This window comes from Loxodonta africana, chromosome 18, assembly GCF_030014295.1.
Source record: "Loxodonta africana isolate mLoxAfr1 chromosome 18, mLoxAfr1.hap2, whole genome shotgun sequence".
NCBI lineage: Eukaryota > Metazoa > Chordata > Mammalia > Proboscidea > Elephantidae > Loxodonta > Loxodonta africana.
This window is the reverse complement of record NC_087359.1, coordinates 11088160-11100550: the sequence shown is the minus strand read 5'-3', so window position 1 is coordinate 11100550 and position 12391 is coordinate 11088160. Positions and strand designations below refer to the sequence as shown.

The 12391-nt window shown below is 47.1% G+C and overlaps 1 protein-coding gene across 1 annotated transcript in view; it reads right to left on the bottom strand.

The window, feature by feature from the left end:
• Window positions 1-11849, bottom strand: part of SECTM1 (secreted and transmembrane 1) — a 33123-nt gene extending 21274 nt beyond the window's left edge. The window contains exons 1-4 of the mRNA XM_064271883.1: window positions 11774-11849; window positions 8774-8986; window positions 8013-8184; window positions 7789-7899 (exon numbers count right to left, since the gene is read on the bottom strand). Coding sequence (XP_064127953.1) covers window positions 7789-7899; window positions 8013-8184; window positions 8774-8986; window positions 11774-11849 — 572 coding nt within the window. The remainder of the gene's footprint in view (window positions 1-7788; window positions 7900-8012; window positions 8185-8773; window positions 8987-11773) is intronic.
• Between the last annotated feature and the right edge of the window lie 542 nt (window positions 11850-12391).

Genomic DNA, 12391 nt, shown 5'->3' with positions numbered 1-12391 from the left:
AATATCAGGTATCAACCCAGGACCAGAAAACTCTGGGCAGAGCAACCAGAAGTCAACCCAGATAGGGAAATCCAAAAAAACAAAGCAAGATTTAAAAAAAAAGACAGAAAGAAAGCCCAACACAGGGTAACAGCAATGTTATTATATAAAGGAAGACAATATTAAAATAATAAACAGGGACTAAGAAATGTAATCCTACACCTTCCATATGCAGAGGAAGATACGACGATACAAAGAAATAAAAGTTAGTTTTAAATTCAGAAAAATAGGGGTAAATAAGAAGGTAACCACAAAGGAGACAAACTATCCTACTCATCAAAATAAAATACAAGGGAAAAATACAGACTCACGAGAAACTGAATCAACAACAACAAATATGAGGAAAGGACAATACATAAAGAAGATCTACTCAGCACATAAAATCAAGTGGGAAAAAGAAACTGTCAACACACAAACAAAGACATCAAAATGGTAGCACTAAATTCATACCTATCCATAATTACCCTGAATGTAAATGGACTAGATGCACCAATAAAGAGACAGAGAGTGGCAGAATGGATTAAAAAACCAGATCCGTCTATATGCTGCCTCCAAGAGACACACCTTAGACTTAGAGACACAAACAAACTAAAACTCAAAGGATGGAAAAAGATATATCAAGCAAACAACAATCAAAAAAGAGCAGGAGTGGCAATATTAATTTCTGACAAAATAGACTTCAGAGTTAAATCCATCAGAAAGGATAAGGAAGGGTACTACATGATAATTAAAGGGACAATACGCCAAGAAGATATAACCATATTAAATATTTATGCACCCAAGGACAGGGCTGCAAGACGCATAAACTCTATCAGCATTGAAAAGTGAGAAAGACAGCTCCACAATAATAGTAGGAGACTTCAAGACAACACTTCCGGTGAAGGACAGGACATCCACAAAGAAACTCAGTAAAGACACGGAAGATCTAAATGCCACAATCAACCAACTTGTCCTCATAGACATATACAGAACACGCCTCCCAACAGCAACCAAGTATACTTTCTTTTCTAGTGCACATGGAACATTCTCTAGAACAGGCCACATATTAGGTCATAAAGCAAGCCTTGGCAGAATCCAAAACCTTGAAATATTACAAAGCATCTTCTCTGACCATAAGGCCATAAAAGTGGAAATCAATAAAGGAAAAGCAGGGAAAAGAAATCAAATACTTGGAAACTGAACAATACCCTGCTCAAAAAAGACTGGAATAAAGAAATTCAGAGAATCCAGTGAGAATGAAAACACTTCCAAAAGCAGTGCTCAGAGGCCAATTTATATCAATAAATGCACACATCCAAAAAGAAGAAAGGGCCCAAATCAGAGAATTATCCCTACAACCTGAACAAATAGAAAGAGAGCAACAAAAGAAACCCACAGGCACCAGAAGAAAACAAATAATAAAAATTAGAGCTGAACTGAATGAAATAGAAAACAGGGAAACAATTGAAAGAATTAACAAGACCAAAAGCTGGTTTTTTGAAAAACTCAACAAAATTGACAAACCACTGGCCAAACAGACAAAAGAAAAACAGGAGTGGAAGTAAATAACCAGAATAAGAAATGAGATGGACGATATTACAACAGACCCAACTGAAATTAAAAGAATCGTATCAGATTACTATGAAAAACTATACTCAAACAAATTTGAAAACCTAGAGGAAATGGATGAATTCCTAGAAACACACTACCTACCTGAACTAACACAAACAGAGGTAGAACAACTAAATAGACCCATAACAAAAGAAGAGATTGAAAAGGTAACCAAAAAACTCCCCACATAAAAAAGCCCTGGTCCAGACAGCTTCACTGCAGAGTTCTACCAAACTTTCAGAGAAGAGTTAACACCACTACTACTAAAGGTATTTCAGAACATCGAAAAGGATGGAATACTACCAAACTCATTCTATGAAGCCACCATATCCCTGATACCAAAACCAGGTAAAAACACCACAAGAAAAGAAAATTATAGACCTATATCCCTCATGAATGTAGACGCAAAAATCCTCAACAAAATTCTAGCCAATAGAATTCAACAACATATCAAAAAAATAATTCACCATGACCAAGTGGGATTCATATGAGGTATGCAGGGATGGTTCAACATTAGAAAAACAATTAATGTAATCCACCACATAGATAAAACAAAAGACAAGAATCATATGATTTTATCAATTGATGCAGAAAAGGCATTTGACAAAGTTCAACACCCATTCATGATAAAAACTCTGCAAAATAGGAATAGAAGGAAAATTTCTCAGCATAATAAAGGGCATTTATACACAGCCAACATCACTCTAAATGGAGAGAGCCTGAAAACATTCCCATTGAGATCAGGAACCAGACAAGGATGCCCTTTATCACCACTCTTATTCAACATTGTGCTGGAGGTCCTAGCCAGAGCAATTAGGCTAGACAAAGAAATAAAGGGCATCCAGATTGGCAAGGAAGAAGTAAAAGTATCTCTGTTTGCAGAAGACATGATCTTATACACAGAAAGCCCTAAGGAATCCTCCAGAAAACTACTGAAACTAATAGAAGAGTTCAGCAGAGTATCAGGATACAAGATAAACATACAAAAATTAGTTGGATCCCTCTACACCAAAAAAAAGAACATCAAAGAGGAAATCACCAAATCAATGCCATTTACAGTAGCCCCCAAGAAGATAAAATACTTAGGAATAAATCTTATCAGAGATGTAAAAGACTTATACAAAGAAAACTACAGTACACTTCTGCAAGAAACCAAAAGAGATTTACATAAGTGGAAGAACATACCTTGCTCGTGGATAGGAAGACTTAACATTATAGAAATGTCTATTCTACCAAAAGTGATCTATACATTTAATGCAATTCCGATCCAAATCCCAAGGACATTCTTTAATGAGATGGAGAAACAAATCACCAATTTCATATGGAAGGGAAAGAGGCCCCGGATAAATAAGGCATTACTGAAAAAGAACAACAAAGTGGGAGGCCTCACTTCACCTTATTTTAGAACCTATTATACCGCTACAGTAGTCAAAACAGCCTGGTACTGGTACAACGGATACATGGACCAACCGAACAGAATTGAAAATCCAGACATAAATCCATCCACATATGAGCAGCTGATATTTGACAAAGGCCCCAAAACAGTTAAATGGGGAAAAGACAGTCTTTTTAACAAATGGTGCTGGCAGAACTGGATATCCATCTGCAAAAAAATGAAACAAGACCCATACCTCACTCCATGCACAAAAACGAACTCAAAATGGATCAAAGACCTAAATAGAAAATCTAAAACGATAAAGATCATGGAAGAAAAAATAGGGACAACGGTAGGAGCCCTAATACATGGCATAAACAGTATACGAAACATTGTAAAGAATGTAGAAGAAAAAGTAGATAACTGGGAGCTCCTAAAAATCAAACACTTATGCTCATCCAAAGACTTCACCAAAAGAGTAAAAAGACTACCTACGGGCTGGGAAAAAGTTTTTAGCTATGACATTTCTGATCAGCACCTGATCTCTAAAATCTACATGATACTGCAAAAACTCAACTGCAAAAAGACAACCCAATTAAAAAAAACGGGCAAAAGATATGAATAGACACTTCACTAAAGAAGACATTCAGGTAGCTAACAAATATATGAGGAAATGTTCACGATCATTAGCCATTAGAGAAATGCAGATCAAAACTACAATGAGATTTCATCTCACTCCAGCAAGGCTGGCATTAATCCAAACAACACAAAATAATAAATGTTGGAGAGGCTGTGGAGAGATTGGAACACTTCTACACTGCTGGTGGGAATGTCGAATGGTACAAGCACTTTGGAAATCGATTTGGTGCTTCCTTAAAAAGCTAGAAATAGAACTACCATACGATCCAGCAATCCCACTCCTTGGAATATATCCTAGAGAAATAAGAACCTTTACACGAACAGATACATGTACACCCATGTTTACTGCAGCACTGTTTACAATAGCGAAAACATGGAAGCAACCAAGGTGCCCATCAACAAATGAATGGATAAATAAATTATGGTATATTTGCACAATAGAATACTAAAAAACAAACCCTACACATCGATAAAGAACAGTGAGGAATCTGTGAAACATTGCATAACATGGAGGAACCTGGAAGGCATTATGCTGAGTGAAATTAGTCAGTTGCAAAAGAACAAATATTGTATAAGACCACTATTATAAGAACTTGAGAAATAGTTTAAACTGAGAAGAAAACATTCTTTTGTGGTTAGGAGAGGGGAGAGGGGTATTCACTAATTAGATAATAGATAAGAACTACTTTAGGTGAAGGGAAAGACAGCACACAATTCAGGGGAGGTCAGCACAATTGGACTAAACCAAAAGCAAAGAAGTTTCCTGAATAAACTGAATGCTTCGAAGTCCAGCATAGCAGGCGCAGGGGTCCGGGGACCCTGGTTTCAGGGGACATCTAAGTCAATTGGTGTAATAAAATCTATTAACAAAACATTCTGCATCCCACTTTGAAGAGTGGTGTCTGGGGTCTTAAACGCTAGCAAGCAGCCATCTAAGATGCATCAATTGGTCTCAACCCACCTGGGTCAAAGGAGAATGAAGAACACCAAGGACACAATGTGATTACCAGCCCAAGAGACAGGAAGTGCCACATGAACCAGCAACTACATCATCCTGAGACCAGAAGAACTAGATGGTGCCCGGCTACAACCAATGACTGCCCGGACAGGGAACGCAACAGAGAACCCCTGAGGGAGCAGGAGAGCAGTGGGATGCAGATCCCAAATTCTCATAAGACCAGACTTAATGGTCTGACTGAGGCTGGAAGAACCCCTGTGGTCATGTCCCTCAGACTCTCTGTTGGCCCAGGACAGGTACCATTCCCAAAGCCAACTCTTCAGACATGGGTTGGACTGGACAGTGGGTTGGAGAGGGATGCTGGTGAGGAGCGAGCTTCTTGGATCAGGTGGAAACTTGAGACTATGTTGGCATCTCCTGCCCAGAGGGGAGATGAGAGAGTGGAGGGGGTTAGAAGCTGGCGAAATGGACACGAAAAGAGAGAGTGGAGGGAGAGAGCAGGCTGTCTCATTAAGGAGAGAGTAATTGGGGGTATGTAGCAAGGTGTTTTTAGCAAGGTGTATACGGGTTTTTGTGTGAGACTGGATTTGTAAACTTCCACTTAAAGCACAATAAAAATTATTTTTAAAAAATGTATGTGCAAATTGTGATATTGGTTGTAATCTGGACTTCCTGTTTATCTTCTGTAAAATATTTTCTTTTATAAAATCTTTAAAGGCTATCCTTGTTGTTTCTTTGCTTTAAGTGGTAATTTCTTTCTAACCCTACCGTTGTTCTCCAGGATGCCTCCCCACGAGAGTTTACTGGGGTTCTGTGCGTGACTTCGCATACGAGTGTTTTCAGGGCGTTACCGGCATTCCTCACGTCCGGATGGTCAGTGGGGTGGTGCAGAGCTCTTATCATACATGCCGATTTTTGTCAGCTGAGCTCTAGATAATCGAGAGAAGGGGCCTGGAGGCTCACGCGGTTATGGGGGGCCATCACTTTCTCCCTGCAGTTCTAGCACTCTTTATTCATGTATTTGGAAGCTATTTTATTAGCTGCATGAATATTTCACATTAAACATCCGTCTGATGTGTGTGTGTGTGCAGGAGGGGAGGGTTCTTTTCTTAACCTCTTGCCCTTGGCACTCTTGGGCCATTTCAAATGAAGATTGTTCATCTTTTTTTAATTCCAAGGATTTTTAAAAATTTATTTTCACAAATCTTTTTCCTTCTTCATTTTCATTTTTCTCTGTCTGGGTCTCGCGTGGTCCAGATGTTAGCACATCAGCATCATACCAGATTCAGCTGGAGCTGGGCCCAAAGATGCAGCTGTGAGCCAACCATGGGTGTGCCCGGCCCTGCTGACTCCTGCATGGAGTCCCTGAGTGTGGCTGGGCTCCCTGCAGGAAGGAGGAGGGGTGAGGCCCGGAGGTGGGAGGCAGGCACAGATGTGGGGCTCCTGCAGAGGGAAACCTGCCCACTTCCCCCTCGATGACACCCCTACAATGCCACAGTTTATGCCCACCAGGGCTGGGAGGGTAGAGGAACCACTGGAGACATGGGGGTGCGGGTGATGAGGTTGGTGGAAGGCACTGGACTTGCTTTTTCTGTTTTCCTAAGGGGTGAGCATGTGTGTGTGTGTGTGTGAGAGAGAGAGGAGGATTGTGAGGGGGAGGGCAGAGTGAAAGAAGCCTCCAGAACACAGAGCCTGTCCAGATGAGAGGGAGGAAAGGGCTGGGATGGGGGGGAGAACCCGAGCCACGTCTGCAGTACACGAGGGGTCAGGCTCAGAGAGTGTGGCCCAGCCCACCCTTTTCACAAGGCTGCCTCAGGAACTCAGGGGCCCTGATCCATTCCCATGCCCCCACCCCTTGGCCCCTGTCTGGGCCAGAAGAGGATTCCTGCCAAGAAGGAGCTATGGCCAACACTCCTCCTGCCCTGGGGTGGGGGGGGTGGGGGCGGGGGGCTGCTGTACACCAGGAGGCCATTTCCCCTCCCAGGTCCTGGGGGCAGGCCAGCAAAGGCTGAGACAGAACAACCTTCGATTCCACGAATACACCCCTCAATCGCGGCCATTCTCACAGCATCACCTCGAAAAAACAGCTGCAATTGTGTCTGACTCTTGGCGGCCCTGTGTGGGCAGAGGAGAACTGTGCTCCACAGGATTTTTAGTGGATGGTCCCGGGGCCCTTCAGCCCGCCTGCGGCCGGGCAGCAGGTGGATGAGGGTGGCCCTGCCCGAGGGAGCCCAGGAACAGGGGTCCACGCTGCCAGGTGCTGGCCACACAGACCAGGCTGGCTCCCGTGAGGTGGCGGCACTGAGGGCTTTTCTCTGGCAGCATGGCATTTCACGCCCCGCACTTCTGTCTCTTCAAACCATCCCAGCTGCTCTCCCGGCTCCACTTATCCAGCACCCTGAGGAACTGGTTCTAACAGGGGTGAGAGGTGTCTCTGTAAACTTCCTGGAGGAGGGGATGCTGAGGCGAATGCTGCCTTTCCCCCCTCGGATCAGGATGAAAGGGAGGCTCAAGGGAAGAATCCCACTCAGAAACCGCCCGGGCCTCCTCGGTGAGGCAGGACTGGCATCTCCAGCACCCCTCAACGCTGGAGGCCCTCTGGGGTGCTCCCCTTACTTCCCCTCAGCAGTGCTGGGGCCGCCCTCCACCCTCTCACCCGAGTCCCTGTTGGAACCTCCTCCCTCTCCCCCCTACCCCTGACTCGCTGGGAAGGGCCTCCTCTCTTGATCCGGCTTGAGGACCCAGGGGCCCAGGCCCTGGCCTGCCCTGTGAGTCAGGCTGGGGTTAAGTTCTTCCCAAGAGTCTTGAGAATCCTGGGAACCACTGAGAGGCAGCAGTCAAAGGGAGGAGGCCGGGTGTGGGTGTGGAGGCTCCAGGGGGGTGGCAGTCCCTCCGCTAACCACCACTCTGGAGGCACCAGATGCAGGGCTGGCCGGGCCTCGGCACCCCTCTTGTGAGCTGACACTCACACTAGGCTCTGGCCAGAACAGATCAGGCCTCCGAGTGAGACTCAGGAGAAGAGTGGCACTCTGCACGGGCCTAGCCATGGACACGTTTGCTACTAAACAGCCAGATGACCTCAACACTGAGAAAGCTGCCTTTGGTGTGAGCCTGTCACATTACCGTTGTTTATCCTTGGCACGGCTGACTGAGAGTTTGGGGACAAGTTGAGACAGGGAGTGGCCACTTGTCCTGGGAGGGAGATGGCTTCTTCTTGGGATCCAAGCTGGCACTGGGGGGAAGGGGCCTCAGGGCAGAAACAGCAGCTTTCACTGTCCTGTTGGAGAGCCCAAGGGATCTGGAGGACAACAGGATGGTGGTGAGACCTGGGAGACAGCAGGATGGTGGTGAGACCTGGGGGACAGTGAGATGGTGGTGAGACTTGAGGGGTCAGGGGGACAGTGGTGAGACCTGGGGGACAGCAGGATGGTGGTGAGATCCAGGGGGACAGCGGGACAGTGGTGACATCTGAGGGGACAGCGGGATGGTGGTGAGACCTGGGGGACAGTGGGACAGTGGGACAGTGGTGAGATCTGGAGGGACAGTGGTGAGATCTGGAGGGACAGCAGGATGGTGGTGAGATCTGGGGGGACAGTGGGATGGTGGTGAGATCTGGGGGGACAGCGGGATGGTGGTGAGACCTGGGGGACAGCGGGACGATGGTGACATCTGGAGGGACAGCAGGACGGTGGTGAGACTTGGAGGTCAATGGGAAGGTGGTTAGGGCTGTAGCTCAGGTTTGCTGATTGTCTGTTCCCTTTTCCAGGAACATGCTCGTGATCCTAAGCATTTCCTGTTTGGCCCCATGTGAGCCGGAGGGGCGTTGGCATCTTCCCAGAAGGGCTGACTCAGCCCTGGGCACATGCATCTTCCTGTCCCTCTCTGTCTTTCAGGCCCTGCCAGCGGATCCTGACAGCACCCACCTTCCAGAAAGCTTTTCTGCAAGCTAACACAGGGCTGGCCGCCAGGACATCCGAAGCTGCACCCCTTCCATCAGAACGGGCTGTGAATATGAGTGTTTGCTCTGCCTGAGGACCCAAGTCTGGGCACCTGGGGGGAGGTCGGCCAGCCATTGAGAGCCCCCGAACTGAGGCTCTGCAAGCCGCATCGGAAGTGAGGCCACCCACTGGCTGAGCAAGCAGGATGCGGTGCCTCTGCGTGTATCAGTGGGCCTCTGAGGATGGTGCTGCTCAGCCTGCTGTCCTGTGTCTCCCCAGCAGGTGTCTGGTCCGTCCTATCGCTGGGGACCTTGGCTGCCTGCGCCAGCGTGGTACCCGTGAGCAATGTCTCCGAGAGCCATGTGAAGCTTTGAGATACGGGTAAATTGAGGTTGGGTAGCAGGGCCACAGCCTCTGAGCCCTCCAGCCTCAGCCCCACTCCCAGAGCTGTGGCAGCAGACCCACAGGAGCCCTTGCTGGGCTCCCCAGGGCACACAGCAGTGGCCAGCAGCTGCAGAAAGCAGCCAAGTGGCAAATATGTCTAATATGTGTGACTTTCTTTGTTCTTTAAATGCCCACAACAATCATCCGCATGTGCACACCCAGTGCCGCCAGGTTCCAAATCACAGCGACCCTGTAGGACAGAGTAGAACTGACCCACAGGGTTTCCAAAGCTGTAATCTCTACGAAAGCAGACTGCCACACCTTTCTCTCTGGCTGGTGGGTTGAGACCACTGACCTTTCAGTTAGCAGCTGATTTCTTAACCACTGCGCTACCAAGGCTTCTTCTGCACGTTCAAGTTCTCTTAATTTTTTTCCCTTCACCTGGAGACCTTTGGTTACCTGTGCTATCTCAGTCAGCACAGATGCAGGCTATTGTGAGTTGCCATTGAGTCGATTCTGACTCATGGTGACCCCGTGTGTGCAGAGTAGAACTGTGCTCCATAAGGTTTTCAAGGCTGTGACCTTTCAGCGGGAGGTTACCAGGCCTTTCTTCTGAGGCGCCTCTCAGGGGGTTCAAACTGCCAAGCTTTTGGCTAGTAGTCAGCACTTAACCATTTGTGCCACCCAAGGACCTTATAGACTAGGGTACACTGCGATAACGAATTAACTGCAAAATCTCAGCAGCCGAATACACGAAGGGCTTCCTCATGCTAACTCTTCGGCTCTGACCCAGGGGAATCCTGCTCCACAAAGTCACTCGGGGACCCAGGCTGACGGAGGCTCCACCACATCGAGACACCACTGTCTCCAACGTGGCTTCCAGAGTTGCCAGCACTTCCCTGCCCCTACCGTAAGTAGAGAGTGCTGAGGCAGGGAAGGCTGGAGTCAGAGTTGGTAAAAAGGTTGGAGAGTGGACAGATGTCTGACCTCCACCTCACAGGGGTCAGCCTTGGGCTGATCTTCATTCACGTTATCCCCGCTGAAATTAGACGGCTTCTGAGAATATTACTACCACCATTTTACCGTGGGGTTTACAGAATGTGTAGAAGTAAGACATGAGGAGAGGCGGTAAATTGTACAATGTTATTTAAAAATAGACTGTGATAAGGAGCCCTGGTAGTGCAGTGGTTAAGTGCTTGGCTGCTAAGCAAAATGTTGGCGGTTCAACCCACTAGCTGTTCACAGCAGAAAGATATAGCAGTCTGCTTCTGTAAAGATTTACAGCCTTAGAAACCTATGGGGCAGTTCTACTCTGTCCTATAGGGTTGCAAAGAGTCGTTATGAACTCGATGGCAATGGGTTTTGTTTGGTTTACTCTAAGTGACACGGACCCCGAAGCCCCAGCTCAGGTGCAGGGGGCTGGGAAGTAGGGCAGGCGGTGGTGCCTGGTGAGCACCTTCTCCACCATGAGGTCTCACATCTCTCCAACACAGATCTAAATGGACAAACTATTCTCATAGCAGACTTCGACTTTTTCCTTCTGACTTTTTTTTTCCCGATGGTAAAAACATGCATAGCAAGGCATTTGCCATTTCAGCATTTTCTACCAATATGATTCAGTGACATCAAATGCATTAACCTTGTGGCTTGACCATCACCACTGTCCTTTTCCGGACTTTTTCATCCGGAATTTTATCCATTAGGAAATTGAGTGCCGCTTAAGCATTGGCTTCCCCTTTCCCTTCCCTGCCCGCCCTGATAACCACCAACAACTATGCGTTTCCCTGCTTTAGACGTTTCACCTAAGTGGGACCACACAGTATTTGTCCTTTTGTGTCTGGCTTGTTTCACCAGCATCACGTTTTCGAGGTTCAAGATCAGACTTTTTTTTTTTTTTTTTTTCTGCCTGCACTGCTTGATTTTTATTAAGCTTCAAGTGAACATTTACCATTCCAATCAGTCTGTCACATGTAGGTTTACATACATCTTACTCCCTTCTCCCACTTGCTCTCCCCCTATTGAGTCAGCCCTTACAGTCTCTCGTTTCGTGCCAATTTTACCTTCTTCCATCTCTCTCTATCTTCCCATCCCCCCTCCAGTCAAGAGTTGCCAACACACTCTCCCGTGTCCACCTGATTTAATTAGCTCGCTCTTCATCAGTATCTCTCTCCCCCCCACTGACCAGTCCTTTTCATGCCTGATGATTTGTCTTCGGGGTTGGTTCCTGTCCTGTGCCATCAGAAGTTCTGGGGAGCATTGTCTCTGGGATTCCTCTAGTCGCAATCATACCATTAGGTGTGGTCTTTTAATGAGAATTTGGGGTCTGTATCCCATTGGTCTCCTGCTCCCTCAGGAGTTGTCTCTTGTGCTCCCTGACAGGGCAGACATCGATTGTGGCCGGGCACCAACTTGTTCTTCTGGTCTCAGGATATTGTAGGTCTCTGGTTCAAGTGGCCCTTTCTGTCTCTTGGGTTCTTAGTTGTCGTGTGACCTTGGTGTTCTTCCTTTGCCTTTGCTCCCGGTGGGTTGAGACCAATTAATGTATTTTAGATGGCTGCTTGTTGGCATTTAGGACCCCAGGTGCCACAATTCAAAGTGGGATGCAGAGTGTTTTCATAATAGAATTGTTTTGCCCATTGATTTAGAAGTTCAGACTTTATTTAAATTAAACAAACAAACAAACAAACGCCTTCTTATCCCCTCTTCCTCTTTTTTGCACAAAAGGTGGCAATCATGCTGTTCAGGACTCGCTTTTCTCACACGTGAGCTGCCCTGGAGGCCTCCCGCCCTGTGTGGGGCCATGGCCAGTTCAACAGCCTCTCACGGGCAGGCAGTTGGGTTGTTCCTGACCTTTCACTGTCACGACCAAGGCTACAGTGATGCCTTCATCCTGTGTCACCTCATCGTTTCCCAGGGGTGCGAGCATGTCTTCAGGACAAATTCCACACCGGGTGCCAGGAGCAGCGTCCTTGCAGCCCTGAGAACGTGCGGCTGTCTTCCACCTTAACTTCTTCCCTGTCGCATCAACCGTTGTGTCCTGAGCTGCCAGCTTTCTGTCTCCTTGCTCTCGTCTTCTCACTGTGACTTGGGGTTGTGCATCCAAATAACAGAGCCGTCCGAAGTTCCAGAATCAGTAGCCCTCACACCAGCCCTCGGTTGCTTACCCGGTGATGTCTCCTGGGTGTGACGTCCAACACCTCAGAGGGTTGTCTCTTTGGGTCGAGGTCCACATTGTCTGGTTCAGCTTCACTTGGCAGAGGCTGGGGCCCCACATCCTGTTCTCTGCTGTGGACCCTGCTGCGCACTGTTTCCCAGACCCCTTGCACCCAGGTGGGACCCAAAGGTATCCATTTTCCTGAAATTAACAAAATCCTATGCCATTTCTAACCGAATGTCTCATGAAATTAGAAAAACTGGTTCTAAAATTCATATGAAATAGCACAGGGCTAGGAATGGCCAAGACATTTT